Here is a 27,802-nt window from a genome sequence, read left to right as displayed (position 1 = left end):
CTCAAGTCACCCTCCCTTCCTCACTTAACTGAGGGCCACTAAACCCACAATGACCTGATCTTCAATCATGTCTTGCCTGCAAGCTGCCTGTTTTGGCAACTTTCCGACTCAATGTAAATGAGGTTCGAAGCCCAATATCAGGGGCAGAGCTTCACCATTCAGGTACAAGGATTGCTTTCGGCAACCACCCCTCACCCCTGCCCCAACTTTTCCAAGCCAGAATTTGTATAGCACTATGTTGGAAAGCGCATTGTTACAGTGGCCTTGGCAAAAGAACTTGAGAATTGGCCTGGAGACTCCAGCAGTGGCTCAGCTCGACTGACATCTTCTCTAATCTGAGACACCAGCTATCCACAACACAGGCTATTGCCAGACTTTCTTTCAAGGAGAATCTTATTTATACCTGAATCAATAGTCTCAAGAAAAAATTCAGTTGGGTATTACCCCCAGGAAACACGGTTGGAAAATCTCTTAGGAAAGGACAGTTGGATATATTCCATGGGCTAAAGCAGCAGTTACATAATCATCTCAGGTTTGGCAGTTATCTTGAGATGTCAGGAGTAGCAGTTTATGACCATTTAGAATTGTACATTCAATAACAGAAATGAATCTGAATTTCCATGTGGTTAAAGTTGTAGGGGACGGTGTGAGCTAGCAGCATATGTGTGTCACTTCCATATTTGTACCTATGCCAATGTTTCCTGGGATCAGAAGGTTAGGCAGTTTGTGTCTGTCCCCACTGCAGTTAATCAGAGAAATTGTGGAATTGGCAAGATAATGCAATACCTAAATTCCCACCACTTATAGACTGTGTGTATGCCATCACAGGTAAGCAGAAACTCTACCCGTGTGAAGTTGCCAGGTTCGGAGATACATAATGTAAAACTCAAACGGGGATCTCACTTCCCTCAAAGGTCCTGACCCAGTACTGAGTATCAATAACACGAAACAAACTCTGGATACAATTTCCACTTTATGTGGAAAACCTTTATTAACTCACTAACCAATAGTATAATGCTTCCAACACCAGTTGCTTAGTTAGACCTGTATTCAGGAGCTCATTCCGAGGTGGTCAGTCCACTGAATGAATTCTTCTGCACATCTTCCTTAGCACTCCCACCATGACTATGCAAGAGCACCTGCATTTGGTCATTTCCTGCTTTCAGCAAGGAGCTCGGGGGTCTTGGGTACATGCCAGCAATGGATATCTGCAGCTTGATAAGAAGGAAACCATTCATATATATTCTAAAAAGCCATTATCTATGAGAGTTGTTGTCGACAGAGTGTTTGATGTTGTAATAGCCTGGGGCTACCACCTTCGTGGCATGTCCTGACATGCGAGTATGTGGGGGTCCTTGTTCAGTTAAACTGTCTTTATTTTAAAAAGTCTGGGGGATGTGGGCGTCACTGGCTAGGCCAGCATTTATTGCCCATCCCTAATTGCCCTCGAGAAGGTGGCAGTGAGCTGCCTTCATGAACTGCTGCAGTCCATGGGGGGTAGGTACACCCACAGTGCTGTTAGGAAGGGAGTTCAGGATTTTGACCCAGCGACAGTGAAGGAACGGCGATATAGTTCCAAGCCAGGATGGTGTGTGCTTGGAGGGGAACTTGCAGGTGGTGATGTTCCCAAGCATCTGCTGCCCTTCTCCTTCTAGGTGGTAGAAGTCACGGGTTTGGAAGGTGCTGTCGAAGGAGCCTTGGTGCATTGCTGCAGTGCATTTTGTAGAAGGTACACACTGTTGCCACTTTGCATCGGTGATGGAGGGCGTGACAGTTGAAGGCGATGGAGAGGGTGCCAATCAAGTGGGCTGCTTTGTCCTGGATGGTCTCGAGCTTCTTGAGTGTTGTTGGAGCTGCACCCATCCAGGCAAGTGGAGAGTATTCCATCACACTCCTGACTTGTAGATAGAGGACAGGCATTGCGGAGTCAGGTGGTGAGTTACTCGCTTCAGAATACCCAGCTTCTGATCTGCTCTTGTAGCCACAGTATTTATGTAGCTGGTCCAGTTCAGTTTCTGGTCAGTGATGACCCCCAGAATGTTGTTAGTGGGGGATTCAGTGATGGTAATGCCATTGAACATCAAGGGAGATAGTTAGATACTCTCTTGTTTGAGATGGTCATTGCCTGGCACTTGTGTGGCTCAAATATTACTTGCCACTTATCAGCCCAAGCCTGGATGTTGTCCAGGTCTTGCTGCATATGGAAACGGGCTGCTTCAGTATTTGAAGAGTTGCGAATGGTGCTGAACATTGTGCAATCATCAGGGAACATCCCCGCTTCTGACCTTATGATGGAGGGAAGGTCATTGATGAAGCAGCTGAAGATGGTTGGGCCAGGGCACTACCCTGAGGAGCCCCTGCAGTGATGTCCTGGGTGAATGAATTGTTCTGTGATTATCACTGCAAGGATTTTATTCTCAGGGCTGCTTTGCATCTTAGAGAAGCCTTGTGTCTATCGCTGCAAGATGGTGTATGCTACTAACGGATCTATTTTTGTTAAAGATATGGATGCAGTTGCTCTTCAGAATCTAACATAAGTTGGCCTTTGTTTCACGCCTCAGCTACTGCAGAGATTTCAGATGTAATCGTGTCCAGGGGCTGCCAGTGGCAGTTCATTAAAGTATTGTACAACTCTTCACTCCTCTCCATGAACTGTTGATTTGCTTCATCAATGTCTAGGTACAGATCAGGATCTAAAGGAGGAAAGAAAAAAATGCAAAGGTTTTAAATACAAGGTTTTAGTATCCATTGCAAAGAGCACATGGCCCACAGTGAGCATGACAGTAAAATAATCAGAGAAACTCAACGTCTCTGTTACCTGACATACACATTACCATTAAGCAGTTCAGTCTACAAATCGTTTAATATGAGCAGCAACATCATTAACTGCCAAACACTCTGTCACATCAACATCCTTTCTTTTAAGAAAAAAAAAGACTTTTGTTTCCTGAATCAAGAGTTTTGGGAGATCATGACTAACACATCTATAATTTCCTCACCTAAATCTTCTAATACCCTGGAGTGGAAACCGTTGGGTCAGAGAGATTTGTCAATCTTCAGTCTAATTGTTTTTTCTCCATTACCATTTTTCATTCATTAGATCTACTAAGGTTCATCCCCTTGAATTGGGTGTAGCTTTTTTCATATCTCTGGTATCCTCTGCCTCTACTGTGCAATCATTTCCTTATTTTCGATTACATTATCATCTGTATCTGTCTTTAAGCAGCTCACATTACCACTCTTTTTCTCTTAACATACCTGTAGAACTTTAAGTTAAGTATATGAATTTAAAATAAGGCTAGAAATATATCCTAAACAGTGCATTTCCAGCTCAGCAGCTCCTCTGGGTTCAAGAGAGAGAGAAATATCTAAAGACCTCAGGGCAATTGGAAATATCATTGGTAAGTTTTTTAAAAATTCTTTCACGGGATGTGAGCATCGCTGGCAAGGCCAGCATTTGTTGCCCATCCCTTATTGTTCCCGAGAAGGTGGGGTTGAGCCGCCTTCTTGAGCTTTTTGTGAATGAAAGGCGGTTTCCAGTGGTGTTCCATGGGCCTCAGTGTTGGGTCCCTTGCTGTCTGTGGTATATATTAATGATTTGGACTTAAATGTGGGAGGCATGATTGGGAAACTTGCAGATGACACAAAAACTGGCTGTGTAATCGATAGTGAAGAGGATAGCCATAGACTCCAGAATGATATCAATGGTTTGGTTGAGTGGGTGGAAAAGTAGCAAATGGAATTCAATCCGGAGAAGTGTGAGGTAATGCATTTGGGAAGGGTAAACAAAGCAAGGGAATACACAGTAAATGGGAGGATATTGAGAGGGATAGAAGAAGTGAGACACCTTGGAGTGCATGTCCACAGGTCCCTGAAGGTGGCAGGATAGGTCAATAGAGTGGTCAAGAAGGCATATAGAATGCTTTCATTTATTGGCTGAGGTATAGAATTCAAAAGCAGGGATGTGATGCTGGAACTGTATAAAATGCTGGTTAGGCCACAGCTGGAATATTGCATACAGTTCTGGTCATCACATTACAGGAAGGACATAATTGCTCTGGAGAGAGTACCGAGGAGATTTACAAGAATGTTGCCAGGGCTCGAAAGTTGCAGCTACGAGGCATGATTGGATAGGCTAGGGTTGCTTTCCATGGAACAGAGGAGGCTGAGGGGTGACTTAATTGAGGTGTACAAAATTATGAGGGGCAGAGATAGAGTAGACAGGAAGGACCAGTTTCCCCTAGTGGAGAGGTCAATTACCGGGGGCACAGATTTAAGGTGATTGGTAGAAGGATTAGAGGAGACATGAGGAAAACCCTTTTCACCCAGAGGGTATTGAGTGTCTGGAATTCACTGCCCGGATTAGTGATGGAGGCAGAAACCCTCAACTAATTTAAAAGGTACCTGGACCTGCACCTGAAGTGCTGTAACCTGCAAGGTTACAGACCAGGTGCTGGAAGGTGGAATTAGATTGGGTGACTGTTTTTTTTCCAGCCGGTGCAGACATGATGGGCTGAATGGCCTCTTTCTGTGCCGTAACTTTTCTATAGTTCTAACTGCTGCAGTCCATCTGGTGTAGACAAACCCAGAGTGCTGTCAGAAAGGACATGATGGACATTGGTCCTAGTTTATTACTGAAAAAGCCAGAAATGTGCTGTTTTTCTTGTACATCTAATTTGGTTCAAAGTTAAAAGTTCTGTAATCCAAGGAAATCTGTTCAATTGACTTTGCTACAACTAATAACCCAAACCTGATCTATAGTTTTCAGCTCCAGTCACACAGTCTGACAGAATTTATTTGCCTCATATCCAAAGACTAGAAGAACAGCAGGGAGCTTGTCAATTGAGTAGACTGAGTTACATTATATCTGCAGATCTTACATAGAATTGTATAGAATGCAGAGCACAGAAACAGGTCATTTGGCCTAACTGGTCTATGCCAGTGTTTATGCTCCACATGAGCCTCCTCCCATCCCTCTTCATCTAACCCTCATCAGCTTAAACTCCTATTCTTTTCTCTCTCATGTATTTATCTAGCTTCTCCATAATTGAATCTGTGCTATTTGCCTCAACTACACCAACGTTCTATACAGATTTAACATAACTTCTCTGCTTTTCAATCCTATCCCTCGAGAAATAAACCCCAGTGTTTTGTTTGCTTTTTTTAAAAATTAGCCATATTAACCTGCATTGCTAATCTTAGTTATCCGTGTATCTGCACCCCAGATCCGTTTGCCTCTCTATCTCATTCAGACTCATTTTCCAAACAGTATGTGATCTCCTTATTCCTCCCACCAAAATGCAACACCTCACACTTATCGATATTAAAATTTGTTTGCTATTACACATTCATTCTGCAAGTTTAATAATGTTTTCCTGTACTTTGTCACATTCCTCCTGTTTTAACTACACCACCCACTACCCCCCACCCCAATTTAGTGTTGTCTGTCACTTCAAAATTGTATTTCCAATTCCTGAGTCCAAATCGTTTCTGTAAGTGGTGAACAATGGTCCCAGCACCAATCCATGTGGAACATCACTTCCCATTTTGTCAGTCTAAATTCCTATTTGCTGTTTACTGTTTTGTAGCCAACTTGCAATCCACTTTGCAACTTGGCCCTGACTCCACATGCTCTGACCTATAGTGTACAAAGTGTCATATTCTGGTTTGCAGAGAGTCAGGGCTCACTTACGAGACTGAGCAAGCACAAGAGAACTATCCAAAGGGCTTCGTCAGATGTAGTGCTCTTTATGCTATTTACCAAGGCAAGCACGATAGAGGCATATTACTATACAATTAATTCCTTACCATTTTCGCAATTGCAAAGCTCTATTATTTGTTTGACTTGATCCCAGCAGCTAAAAAGGCAAACAAACTAGGAAATGGTGTGGAGGCAAGAAACTGGAAATTACACACAATTTGCTCAGTACAGTAATGTGCAACAGTACTCACTCTCTGCTACATCATCTTCTACTTCATCGGTGTTTGACATCATAGATAGGGGCTTTATGGAAAAATTTGCAAAAACACATCAGATATGACAGTAAAACCCCCTCCAAATACAGTCATCAAGCACTCCTAGGTTAGATACTGTACAGGTCAGATTATTCTCGTCTCTACTATTCCAATAACAAGCATTTGCCCCAGTTCAGAAGATTCTCTCTCCTCCATGCACCTTCAGTATACCATCAATAGATTTCCATTTCTGATTCTTATGATCCTCTCAGACGGAGACTAGGAAATGGTAGCAAATTAGGGTAATTTTATGCTGTGAACTGTTGACTACTGGCAACGAGATTCAAAGTTCCTCAAACTCATTTCACTTAAGCTTTCAACAGTTGGCTATGTGGGGAGACATTCATTCCATCTCCATGGGCTGCATTTAGATCTGCTGCCAGAAGACAAAGCAGCGAAGAAATCCACTGTGCCCCGATATGCTCCTTATGGCACTTTAAGCGACATTTGTACAAACTACTAAACCCTGCAAGAGCGACAAGCACCACAGCTCCAGTAGCTGGCCAATATCACAATGACTCGTGTTCTGCAAGAGGCTTAAATCATGAGTGCTGGGGCCTCAACTATTTACGGTCTATATAAATGACTTGGATGAAGGGACTGAGTGTATTGCAGCCAAATTTGCTGAGAATACAAAGATAGGTCGGAAAGCAAGTTGTGAGGAGGACACAAATAGTCTGCAAATTGATATAGATAGGTTAGTTGAGTGGGCAAAAATTTGGTAGATGGAGTATAACGTGGGAAAATGTGAGGTTGTCCACTTTGGCTGGAAGAATAGAAAAAATGATTATTTATACAAAGAGAGACTGCAGAATACTGCAGTACAGAGGGATCCGGGGTCCTTGTAAATGAATCACAAAAATTTAGCATACAGGTACAGCAAGTAATTAAGAAGGCAAATGGAATGTTACCATTTATTGCAAGGGGGAATGGAGTATAAAAGTGGGGAAGTCTTGCTACAGTTGTACAGGGCATTGGTGAGACTGCATCGAGAGTACTGTGTACAGTATTGGTCTCCTTATTTAAGGAGGGAAATATTTGTATCGGAAGCAGTTCAGAGAAGGTTCACTAGGCCCGTTCCTGGGATGAAGGGGTTGTCTTAAGAGGAAAGGTTGAGCAGGTTGGGCCTGTACTCATTGGAGTTTAGAAGAATGAGAGGTGATCTTATTGAAACATATAAGATTCTGAGGGGGCTTGACAGGGTAGATGCTGAGAGGGTGTTTCCCTTCGTGAGGGAATCTAGAATTCGGGGTCACAGTTTAAAAAAAAAGGTCTCCTATTTGAGACTGAGATGAGGAGGAATTTTTTCCTCTGAGGGTCATTAATCTTTAGAATTCTCTTCCCCAGAGAGTAGTGTAGGCTGGGTCATTGAATATATTCAAGGCTGAGTTAGATAGACTTTTGATCTACAAGAGAGTAAAGGGTTATGGGGGGGGAGGGGGAGAGGGGGGAGGGGGCACCAGGAAAGTGGAGTTAAGGCCACAATCAGATCAGCCACGATCTTATTGAACGACCTACTCTTGCCTTATGTTAGACCAGTACCATCACCAACAGAACATGCCTTCAGAAGCACTTGGGAGAAAATGATAAAATAACTACCATTTCATTTTGAAACTGATGCTCGAGATAGAGAATTGGGAAGCAGCATACCTCAGCGACAGAAGTAGCTCCATACTGCTGGTAACTGTAGCCATAGTGATCATAGCCCCACTGGCTGTAGTAGTTCTGATATTGTTGATAATACTGACTGTAGTTATAGCTCTGGTTCTGTTGATAAGCAGCTTTGGTTTTTGTACTGCAACAGATCAGAATGTTGTTTACTGAGCAACCACAGTAAAGGCTGGCACTTGACAGATAAGCAAGAACTCTCATCATTGAGTACATGACACCACAGATGTGGGGCTGGTGTGGGGGGAGAGAGCAGGCAGGAATGAACAATCACATTGAATTTACAGCACAGAAACAGTCCATTCAAGACGACAAGTCCATGTACCTGTTTAAACTTCACATAAGCCCACATTTCCTCATCTAACTCCATCAGCATATCCCTCTAGTCTGCTCTCCCACATCTGCTTATCTAGCCTCCCCTTAAACTCATTTATACTACTTACCTCAACTACTGCCCTCCCATCCCTTCTCTCTTGCACTCCCTCTCTCCCCTCCTAACCCTCTTTATTTGGTGGTGTCCTGGCAACCAGAACCCAATACTCCAATGGTGGTTTAACCAAGTAAGGCTCAATAGTTCAGCGTAACTGCTGTACTTTTCAATTCTATTCCTCTGGAAATAAATCCCAGTGCTTGATTTGCTTTTTTAAAAAAAAAAATGGTCTCATTGACCTGTGTCACAACGTTTAGTGATTTGTGTATTTGTACTCCCAGATCCTGCTCCTCTACCCCATTTAGATTCTTATTTTCCAAGTGGAATGCAACCTATTTATTTTTCTTAGCAAAATGTAATACCTCACACTTATCTGTGTTGAAATTCATTTGCCAATTATATGCCAATTCAGCTGCACTGAAGAAGGTGCCATCTGCCAGATTAGACATTAAACCTGCCTGGTCAGTTGGATGCGGCACTGTTCGAAGAACAGCAGGGGCGCTGTGTGTGACCTTGCTCTGAACAAATTACCTGCTGCATTTGCCTAAAACAGTTCAACACTTCAAAAAGGTCATCACTGCCTTTTTTTTTTATTGTTCGGGGGATGTGGGTATCACTGGCTAGGCCAACAATTATTTCCCATCCCTAATTGCCCTCGAGGTGGTGGTGGTGAGCTGCCTTCTTGAACCGCTGCAGTCCATGTGGGGTAGGTACACCAACAGTGCTGTTAGGAAGGGAGTTCCAGGATTTTTACCCAGCAACAATGCAGGATAGGCAATATAGTTCCAAGTCAGACTGGTGTGTGGCTTGGAGGGGAACTTGGAGGTGGTGGTGTTCCCACACATCTGCTCCCCTTGTCCTGCTAGGTGGTAGAGGTCACGGGTTTGGAAGGTGTCGTCAAAGGAGCCTTGGTGCATTGCATTTTGTAGATGGTACACACTGCTGCCACTGTGTGTCTGTGGTGGAGGGAGTAAATGTTGAAGCTTGTAGATGGGGTGCCAAACAAGCAGGCTGCTTTGTCCTGGATGGTGTCAAGCTTCTTGAGGGTTGTTGGGAGTTGCACCCATCGGGCAAGTAGAGAGTATTCCATCACATTCCTGACTTGTGCCTTGTAGATGGTGGACAGGCATTGGGGAGACAGGAGGCAAGTTACTCGCCGCAGAATTCCCAGCCTCTGATCTGCTCTTGTAGCCACAGCATGTGTGTGGCTGGTCAATGGTGACCCCAGGATGTTGATAGTGGGGGTTTCAGTGATGGTAATGCTATTGAACGTCAAGGGGAGATGGTTAGATTCAATCTTGTTTGAGATGGTCATTGCCTGGCACTTGTGTGGCGTGAATGTTACTTGCCACTTATCAGCCCAAGCCTGGATGTTGTCCAGGTCTTGCTGCATATGGACATGGGCTACTTCAGTATCTGAGTCATTGGGAATGGTGCTGAACATTGCACAATCATCAGCAAATATCCCCATTTCTGACCTTATGATGAAGGGAAGGTCATTTAGAGTACTTTGGGATGTGCTGAGTAAAAGGTGCCATATAAATGCAAGTTCTTTCATCTTTTAGATCTTACTGTGAAGAACAGACAATACATAAATCAATGATGCTTCATAGCTGCATGTATAGTGTGGTTACTAAATTGTTATTTCCATTATCTTGTATTCATTGAATCAATACTGATAGCAAAGGAATACAGTATAGCTGTGGTGATAACTTTAGTTAATATAAGAAATGAGACATGTAGGGTTGGTGGGAATAGAGCAAATATTCATTTAAATATGCAGATTAGTGCAGCACTAAATATTGGAATTTGGTCACAGCTCATTATTGGCCTGTTATTGATGACTTACAAACAAAAAAAGGACCATTACCTAATTTACTGATCTTCTAGGAACACAGGAATATAATTATAATTAGACCATGACTGATTTGTAATTCAACTCCATTTTGCCATCTTTTCTCCATATATGTTTACCTTACCCAACAAAAATCTACCTTAGTTTTGAAATTTCCAAATGTCCCCAGCATCCACAGCCTTTTGAAACAGTGTGTTCCAGATTCCTGAGTGAAGAAATGCTTTCCAATTTCACTCTTGAATGGTCTAGCTCTAATGTGAAGATTGTTTTCTCTTGTTTTTTTATTCCCCCACCAGGAAATACATTCTCTGTATTTACCCTTTCAAATCCTTTTATCATTTTAAATACCTTGATCACCTCAATCTTCAAAACTCATGGGAGCATAAGCCATGCTTATGCAATCCACGCTCAATTTCAACTCTCTAAGCCTCAGTATCATTCTGGTGAATCTAGTGCTACACTCCCTCCAAGGCCAATGTATTCTTCCTGATGTGCAGTGCTCCAGATGGGGCCTGACTAAGACGCTATATAACTTAAGCAAAACTTCCTCTTGTAGCCCAGCCCAAGCTGTGCTGAGACTGCAGCCAGTGAATGCAGGGCAATGTGCTCAGCCACGCCTGCTAGACTCAGAGATATCCTATCCTCAGTTCTCCCTTACCTTTTCGGGATGGCCACACTGATACGAATTGGTTTCCCCCCCAGCCCCTTGGCATTCTGGCACTCCTCCAGAGCTGCTTTCTGCTCCGCTTCTTCGGCAAACCGGACAAATCCGTAGCCTCTGTAAAACAGCACAAGCCCGGTCATACATTCTGCCACACCAAGATGCACTAGTGATGTACAAAAATGCAGCTGCAATTAAACAGGAACAAAAGAAACAAACAGGCCATTTGTGATCAGCCTCAGCACAAAGCAACCGATCTGTTTTTGTGGTCAATGCTCACCAAAGCCCAGGTATTTCCTATGGGGAACATGCAGTACTGAAGTAATTTCAGGACTGCCTCAGGTGCCTGCTAGTGGCTGGTTTCACAGCAGAACTTACAAAGGCTTAGGAGCCAGATATAGCTTGTGGTTTTTAGTTATTCATTCAGGGAAGTGAGCGTTTCTGGCAAGACGGACCTTTATTGCACATCCCTACATGACCATGAGATGCTGGTGGTGAGCTGCCTTCCTGAACCACTGCAGTCCATGTGGTGAAGTTATTCCACAGTGCTATTAGGTAGGGATCTCTAGGATTTTCACCTAATTAGAATTTTAGAATTAGAATTAGAACATTACAGCGCAGTACAGGCCCTTCGGCCCTCGATGTTGCGCCGACCTGTGAAACCATCTGACCTACACTATTCCATTTTCATCCATATGTCTATCCAATGACCACTTAAATGCCCTTAAAGTTGGCGAGTCTACTACCGTTGCAGGCAGGGCGTTCCACGCCCCTACTACTCTCTGAGTAAAGAAACTACCTCTAACATCTGTCCTATATCTATCACCCCTCAACTTGAAGCTATGTCCCCTCGTGTTTGCCATCACCATCCGAGGAAAAAGACTCTCACTATCCACCCTATCTAACCCTCTGATTATCTTATATGTCTCTATTAAGTCACCTCTCCTCCTCCTTCTCTCCAACAAAAACAACCTCAAGTCCCTCAGCCTTTCCTCATAAGACCTTCCCTCCATACCAGGCAACATCCTAGTAAATCTCCTCTGCACCCTTTCCAAAGCTTCCACATCCTTCCTATAATGCGGTGACCAGAACTGCACGCAATAGTCCAGGTGCGGTCTCACCAGAGTTTTGTACAGCTGCAGCATGACCTCGTGGCTCCGAAACTCGATCCCCCTACTAATAAAAGCTAACACACCATATGCCTTCTTAACAGCCCTGTTAAATCCCTGAAAGTTGCTACCCAGGTTATGTACCTGGACACCAAGATCTCTCTGTTCATCTACACTACCAAGAATCTTCCCATTAGCCCAGTACTCTGCATTCCTGTTACTCCTTCCAAAGTGAATCACCTCACACTTTTCCGCATTAAACTCCATTTGCCATCTCTCAGCCCAGCTCTGCAGCCTATCTATGTCCCTCTGTACCCTTCAACATCCTTCGGCACTATCCACAGCTCCACCGACCTTCGTGTCATCCGCAAATTTACTAACCCACCCTTCTACACCCTCTTCCAGGTCATTTATAAAAATGACAAACAGCAGTGGCCCCAAAACAGATCCTTGCGGTACACCACTAGTAACTAAACTCCAGGATGAACATTTGCCATCAACCACCACCCTCTGTCTTCTTTCAGCTAGCCAATTTCTGATCCAAAGCTCTAAATCACCTTCAACCCCATACTTCTGTATTTTCTGCAATAGCCTACCGTGGGGAACCTTATCAAACGCCTTACTGAAATCCATATACACCACATCCACTGCTTTACCCTCATCCGCCTGTTTGGTCACCTTCTCGAAAAACTCAATAAAGGTTTGTGAGGCACGACCTACCCTTCACAAAACCGTGCTGACTATCGCTAATGAACTTATTCTTTTCAAGATGATTATAAATCCTGTCTCTTATAACCTTTTCCAACATTTTACCCACAACCGAAGTAAGGCTCACAGGTCTATAATTACCAGGGCTGTCTCTACTCCCCTTCTTGAACAAGGGGACAACATTTGCTATCCTCCAGTCTTCCGGCACTATTCCTGTCGACAATGATGACATAAAGATCAAGGACAAAGGCTCTGCAATCTCCTCCCTGGCTTCCCAGAGAATCCTAGGATAAATCCCATCTGGCCCAGGGGACTTATCTATTTTCACACTTTCCAAAATTGCAAACACCTCCTCTTTGTGAACCTCAATCCCATCTAGCCTAGTAGTCTGAATCTCAGTATTCTCCTCGACAACATTTTCTTTCTCTACTGTAAATACTGACGAAAAATATTCATTTAACGCTTCCCCTATCTCCTCCGATTCCACACACAACTTTCCCACTACTATCCTTGATTGGCCCTAATCTAACTCTAGTCATTCTTTTATTCCTGATATACCTATAGAAAGCCTTATAGTTTTCCTTGATCCTATCCGCCAATGACTTCTCGTGTCCTCTCCTTGCTCTTCTTAGCTCTCCCTTTAGATCCTTCCTGGCTAGCTTGTAACTCTCAAGCGCCCTAACTGAGCCTTCACGTCTCATCCTAACATAAGCCTTCTTCTTCCTCTTGACAAGCGCTTCAACTTCTTTAGTAAACACTAATGTTGCAGGGCTCTGCACAATAGGGGAATAGTACGAAGGGGGACTTATATTTCTATATAATTGCAGGAGTTTCTCTGCGAATATATCTGCTTTCCACAAAAGATTCAAAAATGGAGCTCAGTCACAATTATTTTTCACACATACAGCGGCAGTGAGAGTTTGTTGCACAGACCCCTGCTCCTAGTGAGAGGCTCCAAATGCAAGCTTCTCAGAAGCAGGGGGTAGCCAACGACCATAGTGCCAGAAAGCTGATGGGAAGGTAGGAGTATAGATTAGGAAGCAAAGATCAGGGAAAACCAAGCTCAGGTTTTAAAAGGTTGTAGATTGTAGGAGGAACGGGAAGTGGATGATCAGGGGTTCCACAGTTTTGAAGTTTTTGGAAAAGGGTATACTTGAGACATCAGAGCAGAGCTGGGAGTCTGGTCTGCCTCGGGTGTAGTGCAAGTCAAGAGGGAAAATCTAAAACAAAAGTAACCATATAAAATAGAGGGGTACATCTAAAATAAAACTGACTGATGGAAAAGAGTAAAGCATATACCTGGAGTTTCCAAAGCTGTCAATCACCACCTTTGCTCCCCGGCAGGATTGGAACTTTTTTGAAAAGAACTCGTAAAGCTGGAAGTCATCGACTTCTGAGGTTAGGTCTCCAATAAAAAGTGAGTATTCCGGGCTGAAATGACAACCGAGCAAACAGTTTGAAATAATCAGTGTGGGAAGAATAACCCAGAAGAGAGTTAAATGCAGGTTAGATGGGACAATGGGACAGGATGCTGATTAGGAGAGAAACTTAAGAATTATATGCATTACATGGGACTGTGGCCAGCAGAACATAGAAACAGGGGTTGGTCATATAGTCCCGATGACATGGGATTGGGGGTAATATAGTACAATGAATTGGTTAACTGACAGAAATCAAAGAGTAGAAATAAATGGGTCATTCTCAGGATGACCTGAGTGATTCTCAGTGGGCTACCGCAAGGATCAGTGCTTGGGCCACAGCTGTTTAAAATCTATAGGTGTGAAGTGATCCACCGCAGCAGAAAAAAAAAACAGAACTGCAGAGTATTTCTTAATAACAGAAACTGGGCCTGTATTCTGTAGCAATTTTAAAAATGAGGTATGATCTCATTGAAACTTACAAAATTATGACAGGGCATGACAGGGCGGATGTGGATAGGATGTTTCCCCTGGCTGGTGAGTCTAGAACAAGGAGACACTGTCTCAGAATTAGGGGTAGACCATTTAAGACTGAGATGATGAGGAATTTCTAAACTCAGGGTGTTGAATCTATGGAATTCTCTACCCAGAGGGCTGTGGAAGCTCAATCATTGAGCATGTTCAAGACAGAAATCGACAGATTTCTGATTACTAACGACAAGAGATATGGGGATAATGGGCAAAAATGGTGTTGATGTAGATGATCAGTCATGATCATAATGAATGGCGGAGCAGGCTCAACGGACCGAATGGCCTACTCCTGCTCCTATTTCCTATGATCTTATTGGCAATTTTACAATCCAAGGGAACAATTCCTGAATGGAGAGTGTTTTGGAAGATCATGACTAATGCATCAACAATTTGCTCCCGACCTCTTTTAATCCCCTGGGGTGGAAAACAGTGGCTCCTAGAGATTTGTCAATCTTTAATCTCATTAGTTTCATCATTACATTTTTTTTTTAAATTTGTATTGAATTTGTTCCTCCACTTGGTTTATTTTTAGTTTTCCTTGTACCTCTGATATTTTATCCTCATCCTCTAGTGTGAAAACTGCCATTTTCTGATTTTCAATAATATTACCTGCATCTGTTTTCAAGGGGCCCACAATACTCAGCCACCATCTTTCTCTCAATATATTTGTAAAAATCCCAAGTGTTTCCTTGACATCCTTGCAAGCTTTTCTTCTTAATCCTTTTTGCAGCTCTGATCAATTTCTTTGTATCCCTTTGCCGCTCTTTCTAACTCTCCCAGTCTACGAGATTGCTACTGTTCTTTCCATTGTACAAGCCCTTTCTTTTAGTTTGATACTATCTCCCACTTCCCTTGTCGACCAAGTTTACACCCCTGCCACAGCACTGAAATGGCCCTGATCAAATGACATCCTATGTGATTGTGACCATGGTAAACTATTCCTCCACATCCTTCTTAACCTGTCTGCAGTCTTTGACATGGTTGACCACACCATCCTGTGCAATGTCTCTCCTCTGTCATCCAGCTAGCTGGGGCTGCCCTCACCTAGTTCCATTCTTATCTATCTAGTCATAGTCAGAGAATCTCCAGCAATGGCTTCACTTCCCACTCCTGCACCATTACCTCTAGTGCCCTTCATGAATTTATTCTGTCTCCCTCCTCTTTCCCATCTGTGTGCTGCCCCTCAGCAACATCACCTGAAAATATGTCAGGTTCCACATGTATGCAACTGACACCCAGCTCTACCTCTTAACCACTTCTCTCAACCCTCCACTGTCTGATTTGTCACCACACATGTCTGACATAGTAGAAACATTCTACAACTAAATACTGGAAGACTGAAGTCTTTGTCTTCGGTCTCCACTACAAACGCTGATCCCTAACCACCGACTCCATCTCTTTCCAATGCCACTACCTGAGGCTCAACCAGACCGTTTGCAACCTTGGTGTCATATTTGACCAAGACATGACCTTCTGAGCTCACATCCACTGCATCACCATGACCACCTACTTCCATCTCTGTAACATCACCTGTCCCCACCCCTGCCTCAGCTCACCCGCTGCTGGAACTCTCATCCATGCCTTTGTTACCTGTAGATTTGACTATTTCTATTCTTTCCTGGCCAGCCTCACATATTTAATCCTCCATAAACTTGAGGTCATCCAAAACTTTGCTGCCCATATCCTAACGCACCCATCAGCCTGTGTGCGCTGACCTACATTGGCTCCCGTTCCAGCAATGTCATTTAAAAATTTTCATCCTTGTTTTCAAATCCCTCTATGGCGTCACCTGTCCCTATTTGTGTAACCTCCTCCAGCCCTATAACGCTCCAAGATATCTGCACTCATCTAACTCTGGCCTCTCCTGCATTCCCAATTTTAATTGTTCCACCATTGGCAGCCATGCTTTCAACTGCCTCAGCCCCAAGCTCTGGAATTCGCTCCCTAAAACTCTCTGCCCCTCTCTCTCCTATAAGGCACTCCTTAAAACCTTCCTCCTTGACTAGGTTTTTGGTCACCTGTTCTAATATCTTCCTATGTGGCTCGGTGTCAAATTTGTTTGATACTGTTCCGGTGAAGCACCTTAGGATATTTTACTATGTTGAAATTGCTATATAAATACAAGTTGATGCTTTTGTTGACAGGGTGTGATCAGGAGAGAGATTGAGGGTTTATAGTGCAAGCTAATCGGATCAGGGTGTGATTTGGAGATATCATCGTGAGAGTTAAACAGCACAGGGAATAATATGGAGAGACACTGAAGTGTTATGGAGTGTGTTAAATAGGACAGTTTAATCGGATGTAAGATTTGCGGTGTTACAGTGTGTCAAATGGAACAGTGAGATCAGGAAAGAGGTTGAGGGAATAACAATGGTTGCAGTAAATATGCAAATACAGAAAAGGGAGCACTAGGAGAGGAAGACAGAAAAGATCTAAGGAGGCTCATTGCTCTCATGCAGGGTTTTGGTCAGAACCTATATGGAGCTCTATACTGGCTACAACTTACCATAGAACCATCGAAAAATTATGGCACAGAAGGAGGCCATTCAGCCCATCGTGTCTGCGCAGGCCGACAAAAAACTAGCCACCAATTTAATCCCACCTTCCAGCACCTGGTCTGTAGCCTTGCAGGTTACAGCACTTCAGGTGCATGTCCAGGTACCTTTTAAATTAGTTGAGGGTTTTTACCTCCACCACCATTCCTGGCAGTGAATTCCAGACACCCACCACCCTCCGGGTGAAAAGGTTTTTCCTCATGTCTCCTCTAATCCTTCTACCAATCACCTTAAATCTGTGCCCCCTAGTAATTGACCTCTCCGCTCGGGGAAATAGGTCCTTCCTGACTACTCTGCTCTATCTAGGCCCCTTATAATTTTGTACACCTCAATTAAGTCACCCCTCAGCCTCCTCTGTTCTAAGGAAAACAACCCTAGCCTATCCAATCTTTCCTCATAGCTGCAACTTTCAATCTCTGGCAACATTCTTGTAAATCTCCTGTGTACTCTCTCCAGAGTAATTATGTCCTTTCTGTAATGTGGTTCCCAGAACTGTACGCAATACTCCAGCTGTGACCTAACCAGCGTTTATACAGTTCCAGCACTACATCCCTGCTTTTGTACTCTATACCTCAGCCAATAAAGGAAAGCCTTCCATATGCCTTCTTGACCACTCTATCCACCTGTCCTGCCACCTTCAGGGACCTGTGGACATGCACTCCAAGGTTTCTCACTTCTTCTACCCCTCTCAATATCCTCCCGTTTATTGTGTATTCCCTTGTTTGCCCTCTCCAAATGCATTACCTCACACTTCTCTGGATTGAATTCCATTGCCACTTTTCTGCCCACTCAACCAAACCATTAATATCATTCTGGAGTCTACAGCTATCCTACCAACTATACGGCCAATTTCTGTGTCGTCAGCAAATTTCCCAATCATGACTCCCACATTTAAGTCCAAATCATTAATATGTACCACAAACAGCAAGGGACCCAATACTGAACCCTGTGGAATGCCACTGGAAATTGCTTTCCATTCATAAAAACATCCGTCGACTACTACCCTTTCTTTTCTGCTACTGAGCCAAATTTGGATCCAATCTGCCACATTCCCCTGTATCCCATGGGCATTCATTTTACTGACCAGTCTGTCATGTGGGACCTTGTCAAATGCCTTACGAAAATTCACATCAACCACATCCACTGCACTACCCTCATCAATCCTCCTCATTACTTCCTCAAACAACTCCATCAAGTTAGTAAGACATGACCTTCCCTTAACAAATCCATGCTGAAAAGGGCATTGATTACTGCAAAGGGACTATAATAGTGAGTCTGGTGGGGGGTGGGGGGAGTGTCAGGAATACAAGTTATAGGAGATGTTCAGGAATTTGGGGTTTGTTTTCTGAACTTAAGCTTTCATTAGGAGGGAACAGAAAATGAATCGAGGCAACTGTTCAATGTGACGAATTAAACCCAGGTAAAAGTTCAGAAGTCATAAAGAAGAAGGGAAATCAGAAAGCACTGCTTCCTCCAAAAAGTGCAAAAGTCACAGCTTATGTTATGAGGGAAGACTGGTGAAATGAGCAGTATAGATTTGGTCCATCTATGAAAAGGCACAGGCTTTTTGGGCCCAGTGGCTTTTCCTATCAGTAAAAATGCTTATATTTGACATCTCTTCCTTCCTGGTTCTAATCCTTCCACAAAGCATTTATCCAATTGGTGCACAATTGATGACAATCTGATATAAACAGCTTGGGGCCTCAATCCTATCATTATTTATTGATGAGTGGCTGAATGTACGACCGGTTTGTGGAGGGGTACAGATCAACCCAGTGATGTGTACTGTCAGGATACCTGAGGCAGGCACTAAAGGTCACACTTCTTCAATGAGAAGAGAAAAGCAGAGTGTGCAGGAGGGGTATGGGGTGTACTCTCAATGATCAAAGCACTCTCTCTAGCTTCAACATAAGAAATATACAGTTAGAGTATTCAAACAATGCTGACTTCTCGATCTGACAGAAACCTGGGCATTATTAACCTGGAGAGGAATGGTGCTTGCAGGAAAGGTTTCGAATTTGATTTGCTTGAAAAAAAAAGGATACTTCAAGGTGGCTCATCCAGTTTGCAAGGGTAACGATGGGAACTGACAAAGCTGACCCAGGCCTAGAATGTCTCTATTATTCTCCCAGACAATAATTTGCAGTATTTTATACTGTAACCTGCTGGGGAGAGTAATGCGGCTTGATTTGATATTCCACGTGCCATAATAATTATGACCAGGCTCTGAACTAACCAGAGTTCTCTAGCAAATCACTAAACAACTGCTAACCAGTCCCTGCAATGATCTCCCAGTTCTTCAACATTCCATATACATGAGCATAGAGTCAGACAAACCAATTTACCTTCCATCGGGATGCTTCCCATAAGTAGAATAGTTTAACTTGAACCTTTTTGGCTGTAAAATTAAGAAAACACATTAAACACCTGGAAAACTTTTACTAGTACTGCCCCAATAAAGTACACTTGTTGGAAGAAGTGATACTTCAACCATTCCGTGATGATTTCAGCCCTGGGCTCCACCTTAACAATACCAGGCACAACATATTGGAGCTGTAGGTCTGAGCAGGTGACCTCGCCCTGCAATTTTATTCATAGAGGCAAATGAATAATCCTTGCACTTCAGAATCATCAATTCAAGCAATACAATCATAAAAGGCTTTCCTCCCAGTCTGAGCATGAGGATGGGACAATGGAGGAAAGTAGCACTTTGGAGCCTGTGTCTGACAGAAATATTTTTATGGCAATGTGATTGGCTACAAAATATCTTTTGGCTGGGGGGGGGGGGGGGGGAAGGGGGAATAATGTTTATTGCAATATGATTGAAGTAAAAAAAAAATAAAAACAAAGACTTCACCAATGAGGAGGAAGACAATTTAAAATAGACTAAATAGTGGTAGAGTGATGGACAGATGGAGCAAAGGTAGATAGATAGTGAGACAGCGGTAGAGTGGTCCCATCCTCTGTAAAACGTGAACACATCCAAAACTCTCCTGGCTTTATCCTAACTCGCATGGTTCACCCATTACCCCTGTGATCACTGACTTGCATCGGTTCCCAGTACGGCAACACCTCAATTTTAAAATGCTCATCCGTGTGTTCAAATCCCTCCATGACCTTTCCCCTCGCTATCTCGAACGTTCTGCAGCCACACAACCCTTTGAAATTTGCGCACTTATCGAATTGTGGCCTCTTGCATATTCCGACTTTAATTGGGTCCTAAGCTCTGGAATTCTCTCCCTATACCTTTCCACCTCTACCTCATATTTTAAGATGCTCCTTAAAACCTACCTCTTTCCTGTCCTAATATCTCATGTGGTTCGGTATCACATTTTGTCTGATAAAGCTCCTGTGAAGGGACTTGGGTCCTTTTACCACAATTAAGACATTATATAAATACAAGTTGTTGTTGTAGAGTGATGGCAGATGCAGCAAACAGCAAGATGGATAGAAATAGAAAGAAAGATTTAAAAAGAGGCAAAGTCAGAGAGATAGATGCGAGTACTGGCTTCCTGTAGATTTTAAATCGATAGGTTTGAGTGCTCATCAACTTCCTGGAGCAGAATTCAGAGACATACATAGTGCAATGCAGCCATTGATCTACACACCCCAGGACTGGGCACAGCTCATGCCTACTCATTGAGGCTTTCTGTCATGAGGAAGTAACAAGTATCGTTAAATTCTGCTGAGATATTCTTTTAAGTCCAAGAAACTTCCACACAGAAGGAAGTGATCATGTGTGCACCAGTGTTAGCTCTACACCAAATCGCAAAGGGACAGAATTTTAAAAAAGACCTTTAGGAGTAAGTGATCTGGTATTAAACACTCAGAATAGGGAGAAAATTCATCAATGCAAGCAGACAAAAATACCAACAAGCGGGATATGGGAAAGAAAGACTGTGGTGGGTAAGAGATGAAATAGGACAAAATCTTACCCTTTCCAACAGCCCTTCTTCAAATAATTTATATATCCATCAATATTTTTGTCACTTTCATCTGATTAATCTTCTCCAGCTATTTTTGCAAGGAAGTTAGATAATATTTGTTTAAAAAGTCCAACACTTTTGCAAGCAAGTTTTTCTCAATGCAAATGCAGAAATAACTTTCTGCACAAAACATGGCCTCAGCTTCTCATTCCCCTTTAATCATCACAACACTGCAGCTCGGCAGTAACAGGGCAGTTTCTATTAATGCATATGATGTAAACCCAGAACTCAGCATATCCAGAGCTCAGCACATCTAGGTCACAGGCTATTTGTGGCCCACCACCCTTCACCCGATATCCTCAGCAGACTTGTTGCTCTGTTACTTTGTGGGGGGGGGCGGGGGAGATGGCGGGCAGAGTGCCCATTTACAGCCTCTGCCTGTGGAATACCAAAGCAGCTCAGGGGATGCTGCTGGGAGGTGCACTTCTCCCAGGTTCCATACAGATAGGAGTGTTCAGTAGGATTATGGATCATGCAGTTTTCATTCTTGCTGGAGGGAAGTGTCTGGCCTCCATGGGGCGCCCGTCCACAGTGGCATGATTGAAATCAGGAGTTCGAGCGTGCAGATTCGCAACCTCGAACCAGGTCTCATCACTCAACTGGTACATTTCTGAGGGTAATCCTTGAGCAAGTTGGGTCTGTGGGCCTTGTTCAAAACTGCATCTGCATCAGTTCTTGTTTTAGGATTTGGGACTGTGTGAGAGAGCCTGTTCCTTGCTGTTAACACTGCTGTTTTATCCCAGCTGCAGAATCACATAACACACCGAGGAGCTGCATTTACCAGCCTGATGCCACACTAAGGGAGCCAGACGGATCATTGTGAACAGCTGCTAAAAGACAGGGTCTCCCAGAATCCAAACTGGAAAAAAAAAGCTCAAAAGTTAGTGTGGGATCCTGACTTACAGCATTGGAACCAGGGAGTGGTTTTCCATTCAGTTTATGTAACGACAGATCAGCACTTGATTGATCTGGAAACTCCACAAAGCAGTACCCGGCTGGCCCCCTGCACAAACAACAAACAATGATGCCAGTTTAAGGACCCTGTAAACTTAAAGAACATCATTCAATTAACAATGGAGTGCAGTATTCCTCTGTCTCCTAATGTTCATCCTTCCTCTCAAAGTTTTGACTGATGCCTTTGTATAGTTCCACACCAAGCAGCCACACTTGTGCACTTGTCAGTATTGGCGTGGAAGCTGAAACACTGGATGTCTGCAGTCTGTTCAACCAAGCTCAATTCTGTCCTCATCCAGGAACTGCACTTCACATTCCAGGGCATCTCTGGTCACGCAGCATCCCTGGCTGATTTCCTTCTCATTCGACCAAGTTAGCTCAGCACAGATCAGAACTCGAACCTTCCCCATCTGTTTGGCCCAATGCTGGACTGGGCAGCTCAATCCAGGCACATAATCCCCCTGCTCTTTGCCACACGCTGACCAAGTCAGGCAGGAGTTTCATTTATCTTCTCTGTGCTGCTGCAATTCCAAAACAAAGTAAAAGAAAATAATTCAAGTAGCAGAAAGGAAGAGGGTCCAGGGAAGACAGAGGCGAGGGGTCGAGGAGGACAATGACAGGCTGGGGAGGGGATGGGATACAGAGAGAAAAATGAGCAAGAGAGAGAGAGAGAGAGACAGACAGAAAAACAGTGTTGGTGACAGAGGTGAAAGTGAGAGTATGTCTTCCTGCTGTCAACCAAAATGGACCTTAAAGGCTGCTTTTTATCTAAAGACTTTGACCAGAATTTCCCAAGAAAATCTGCAGTGGAATTCTGCAGTGCTTGGGGACCACAGCCACAACACTACATCTCTGTATATTTCTACAACCAGTCTTTCAGTACTGTGCTAACAGACAAATTCAGCATTATTACAGACAAAAGTCTCCAAAAACTCAATATGATTCAGTGGTATATTGTGAGCTATCTGTAAGCGTCATCAAAAACTAAAAGTCTGTCTGGAACACAACATGTCAGTCTAGGTGTTAAAAGGGAACAGAGAATACACACTTATAAATCTGTACATACACTCTTCAATGTAATGCTGAATAAATGAAGTTACCCAGTAATTCTGTTTCGAATGATTTTGACTCCAACCACTTTTTGTCCCATTGCAGAAAAGGCTTCTTTGATGAAGTCAACATCCATATAGGGCTCCAACTGAAACAAGACGAGATACAATTACACAATGAGCCCATGAGAGAGATTCAAACTAAACTTTCAAAGCAATGGACAAATCATTTAGTCATAGTTTCTCAGATGGCTCAAAGGTTTCCTTTTTTCAAAAAAAAATCTATTTGCTGCTGAATCTTACACTCAGTAGCATAATAAATAGCAATGATCACTTCAAGCATCCAGTGTTAATACTGCATACTCATAGCCTACGTTAGGTACACATCAGTCACTGTCAAATCAACCTTTATCACTACCTTACACAGCTGTCTCTTACTTGTGATCATTTGTCTCACAGTAGTCAGTGATTTTTATTTTATTTAGCGATACAGCACTGAAACAGGCCCTTCGGCCCACCGAGTCTGTGCCGACCAACAACCACCATTTATACTAATCCTACATTAACCCCATATTCCCTACCACATCCCCACCATTCTCCTACCACCTACCTACACTAGGGGCAATTTACAATGGCCAATCAACCTGCAAATCTTTGGCTATGGGAGGAAACCGGAGCACCCGGCGGAAACCCACGCGGTCACAGGGAGAACTTGCAAACTCCGCACAGGCAGTACCAGAACTGAACCCGGGTCGCTGGAGCTGTGAGGCTGCGGTGCTAACCACTGCGCCACTGTGCCGCCCACAGTGCAGTGATCTTTATTGGGAGACTGCTAACTGTGCTGGTGCCAAATTAAGGGTGGTTTGCTGTGCTTTCACTGGATCAACAGAACCCAAACTCATTCCATGTATGACTCCTGCAGCTTGTCAGTGTAACAATCAACCCATTAGGCTGGATTAGATTTGAGAGATTTATTAGAATCGTGGAATTATCTGTTTAACATTCCCAAATCTGCTTTAATGCTAAGCAGGGTGTTACAGTTCAGGGTAGAGGGTCTATGAGGTTGGAGGTCTTCCATACAAGCGCGTCCAATATTTCTTCCTTTTCCCTCAACTGAGAATTCCACCCCCGCCGCCACCCCCCCCCACCCCCCAACTGTGGTCCACCTTGTCTGTTATATTTGACGCACTTCAGTTCTCACCCCTTCCCCTCCCTCCCAGAACCACGATAGGGTTTCCCCTGTCCTCATCTTCCACACCACCGGCCATCACATTCAAAGATCAATCTCCGCCATTTCCACCAGCTCCAGCATGAAGCCACCACCAAGCACATCTTGAGTTCAACAATTTTAGATTGTAACCTCTGCCCTCATTTTGTTTTGTTTTTCTTTGCTGTTTAGGTTTTTTTTTTTTAAACTCTCATTTCTCTATTTCAGGCAGCAGCTGTTCATTATCTTGCCATTCACAGCTCCTCTAGATACATCTTCTGTTTCTTTACCTGACTCATTGCCACTCCCTTTGGCCTTCCACCTTGAAACCTTGTCATTTAATCCCTCCTGCTCCCCACTCGATCACAGACTTTCCCTTTTGTTCTTTTTTCCACATTCCCCCTTTTCACTTACTCAGGAATGCTAGGAAAGGGCAAAAAGGGGCAGGGGTGGCAGTATTGATTAAGGAGAGCATTGCAGTGCTGGAGAAAAAGGATGGCCCAGCAGGACCGAGGACAGATTCTATTTGGGTAGAGCTAAGGAACAAAAAAGTTGCAGTTACATTGCTCAGTGTTGTCTATTGGCCACCAACTAGTGGGAAAAATGTAGGGGAACACATTTGCTAAGAAATTACAGAGAGGTGCAAACATTATAGGGTCATTATAAACAGGGACTTTAATTATCCAAACTGACTGGGATAGTAGTTGCATAAAGGGCGATGAGGGGCAAGAGCTCCTAGTGTGTGTTCAGGAAAATTTTCTACAGCAGTATGTCGCTAGTCCAATGAGAAAGGAGGCACTACTAGATCTGGTTCTTGGGAATGAGGTGGGCCAAGTGGATCAAGTATCAGTAGGAGAGCATTTAGGGGATAGTGATCATTGTATCATAAAGTTTAGTACTATGGAAAAGTACAAAGAACAATCCAGAGTAAGTACAATTAATTGGGGGAAGGCCAACTTCAATGGGGTAAGAACAGATCTGGGTCGAATAAACTGGAGTCAAAGGTTGGCAGGAAAAACAGTAGCTGAACAATGGGCTACCTTCAAAGAGGAGACAGTTCAGGCACAATCAAGAAGGAGAAAGGCAGGGCAAACAAATCCGGAGCTCCCTGGATGACAAAAGAGATAGAGATTAAGATAAAGAAGAAAAAGTGTGCTCATGACAGATGCCAGGTGGAAAATACTATTGAGAACCAGGCTGAATATAGAAGGTTCAGAGGGAGAAGTGAAAAAGCAAATATGAGAAGGGTATGAACAGAGACTTGCAGCTACCATAAAAGGGAATCCTAAAGTTGTCTATCGACATATTAATAGTAAAAGGGTGGTAAAAGGAGTGGGGCTGATTATGGACCAACAAGGGGATTTGGGCATGGAGGCAGAGGGCATAGCTGAGGTATTAAATGAATACTTTGCATCTGTCTTTACCAAGGAAGAAGATGCAACCTAGGCAATGGTGAAAGAGGAGGTAATTCAGACACTAGAAGGTTTTAAAATTGATAAGGAGGTGTTGTTGGATAGGCTGTCTGTATTAAAGTGGAAAAAGCACCAAGACCGGATGAGATGCATCCAAGGATACTGAGGGAAGTGAGAGTGGAAATTGCAGAGGCACTGGCCATAATTTTTCAGTCTTCCTTAGACTTGGGGGTGGTGCCAGAGGACTGGAGAATTGCAAACGTTACACCCTTGTTCAAAAAAGGGTGTAAAGATAAGCCCAGCAAATACAAGCCAGTCAGTTTAACTTCGGTGGCGGGGAAACTTCTAGAAAGATTAATTCGGGACAAAATTAATTGTCCCCTGGACAAAAAGGAAAAATCATGCTTAACTAACCAGCTGGAGTTTTCTGAAGAGGTAAGAGAGAAGGTCGATGAGGGAAATGCAGTTGATGTGGTGTATGTGGACTTCAAAAGGCATTTGATACGGTCCCACACAAGAGACTCGTGAGCAAAGTTATAGCTCATGGAATAAACGGAACGGTAGCAACATGGATATGAAATTGGCTGAGCAAGAGAAAACAAAGAGTAGTTGTCAATGGATGTTTTTCGGCCTGGAGGAAGGTTTGTAGTGGAGTTGCCCAGGGATCAGTGTCGGGACCCTTGCTTTTCCTGATATATATTAATGACCTAGACCATGGTGTACAGGGCACAATTTTGAAGTTTACGGATGATACGAAACTTGGAAGCATCATGAGCTGTGAGGAAGATAGTGTAGAACTTCAAAAGGACATAGACAAGTTGGTGGAATGGGCAGACAGGTGGCAGATGAAGTTCAATGTAGAGAAATGTAAAGTGATTCATTTTGGTAGGAAAAACATGGAGACACAATATAGAATAAAGGATACAACTCTAAAGGGGATGCAGGAGCACAGGGACCTGGGTGTATATGTGCATAAGTCAATGAAGGTGGCAAGAAAAGTTGAGAGAGCAGTTAATAAAGCATACAGTATCCTGGGTTTTATTAATAGGGGCATAGAGTACAGGAGCAAGGAGGTTATGTTGAACGTGTAGAAGACACTAGTTTGCAGCTTGAGTATTGTGTCTAGTTCTGGGCACCGCACTTTAGGAAGGATGTGAAGGCGTTAGAGGGCGGGTGTAGAAAAGATTCATAAGAATGGTTCCAGGGATGAGGAACTTCAGTTATGAAGATAGATTGGAGAAGTTGGGACTGTTTTCCTTGAAGAGAAGGCTGAAAAGAGATTTGATAGAGGTATTCAAAATCATGAGGTATTTGGACAGAGCAGATAGGGAGAAACTGTTTCCACTTGTGAAAGGATTGAGAACGAGAGGGCACAGATTTAAAGTAATTGGTAAAAGAAGCAAAAGTGACATCAGGGAAAACTTTTTCACACAGCGAGTGGTTAAGGTTTGGAATGCACTGCCTGAGTGTGTGGTGCAGGCAGATTCAGTTGAAGGGAATTACACCGTTATATGAAAAGGAAGAATGTGCAGGGTTAGAGAGAGAAGGCAGAGTTATGGCACTAGGTGAAATACTCAGTAGGAGAGCTAGTACAGACACAATGGGCCCAATGGCTTCCTTCTGCACTGTAACAATTCTGTGATCCAAAACCTATTACATTTCTAACTTTTCTCAGTTCTGATGAAAGGTCACAGACCTGAAACTGTTTCTCTCTCCACAGATGCTGAAACACCTGTTTTTATTCTATTACTGTGTCCGTCACAAGACTGGTCAACTGTTTTCCTATCACATTCTCTATTCTGTTGTTAACCAGCTCCTCTTCTCTACTGGTTATTGTACTGCATTTTCTGTACATTCCTGTGTTTTCCCCCTTTCCTAGTTCTGCTCCCTTTTTAAATTCTCGCCACAGATGCGGCTTAACCTGCCGAATGGCTCCAGATTCCTGTATTTCTTTCAGATTTCCAGTATTTTCTTCATTACTTGTGTTCTTTGGAGCAGGTCTACTTTCTAACATGCTTCACCCTTACTTGTTCTTTGTGGATATTTTCTCTCTGCATATTTAACCTAATCCCAGTGTGCTGATACTCACGTCACCCATCCATAGAATGGCCATGATAGCGGAGCCGGGGATGAGGATGGAGCTGCTGCCAAACAGATGGGGATAGTGATGCTGTAAATGTCCCCAATGTTCCCTGACCTCCGGGTCCTGGATCCGCGTCTATGACACGATCCGAGTGCGTCATC

At 43.5% G+C, this 27,802-nt stretch overlaps 1 protein-coding gene across 2 annotated transcripts; it reads right to left on the bottom strand.

Annotated features, from left to right (window-relative positions):
* Positions 1-960: 960 nt before the first annotated feature.
* LOC137378006 (tRNA selenocysteine 1-associated protein 1-like) lies at positions 961-27,802 on the bottom strand. 2 transcript variants are annotated; one of them, XR_010976542.1, is made up of 10 exons: positions 27,648-27,802; positions 22,991-23,088; positions 21,840-21,939; positions 19,296-19,348; positions 13,746-13,877; positions 10,627-10,746; positions 7,666-7,810; positions 5,953-6,004; positions 5,809-5,875; positions 2,606-2,693 (listed from the first exon to the last, which is right to left on the bottom strand). XR_010976542.1 is itself a non-coding variant. In XM_068048038.1 (9 exons), the coding sequence occupies exons 1-9, from the start codon at positions 27,669-27,671 to the stop codon at positions 2,551-2,553; spliced, it is 867 nt and encodes a 288-aa protein (XP_067904139.1). In that variant the 5' UTR covers positions 27,672-27,801; the 3' UTR covers positions 961-2,550. The 2 variants fall into 2 exon arrangements, 1 of the variants encoding a protein (XP_067904139.1); XM_068048038.1 differs by lacking the exon at positions 5,809-5,875 and having other exon boundaries at positions 961-2,693; positions 27,648-27,801.

Source organism: Heterodontus francisci, chromosome 16 (assembly GCF_036365525.1).
Source record: "Heterodontus francisci isolate sHetFra1 chromosome 16, sHetFra1.hap1, whole genome shotgun sequence".
Taxonomy (NCBI): Eukaryota; Metazoa; Chordata; class Chondrichthyes; order Heterodontiformes; family Heterodontidae; genus Heterodontus; species Heterodontus francisci.
The sequence above is the reverse complement of the archived record's forward strand: the minus strand, read 5'-3'. Positions and strand labels throughout refer to the sequence as shown.

Bases quoted from the DNA above. Each gene is read 5' to 3' on its own strand.
- LOC137378006 (XM_068048038.1), bottom strand. From the start codon at position 27,671: ATGGCCATTCTATGGATGGGTGAC. The intron at 21,940-22,990 runs GTAACTTCATTT...TTGTTTGTGCAG, and splicing joins ATTCGAAACAGAATTACTGG to GGGGCCAGCCGGGTACTGCT. The intron at 2,694-5,952 runs GTGAGTACTGTT...TTCCTCCTTTAG, and splicing joins AGAAGATGATGTAGCAGAGA to ATCCTGATCTGTACCTAGAC.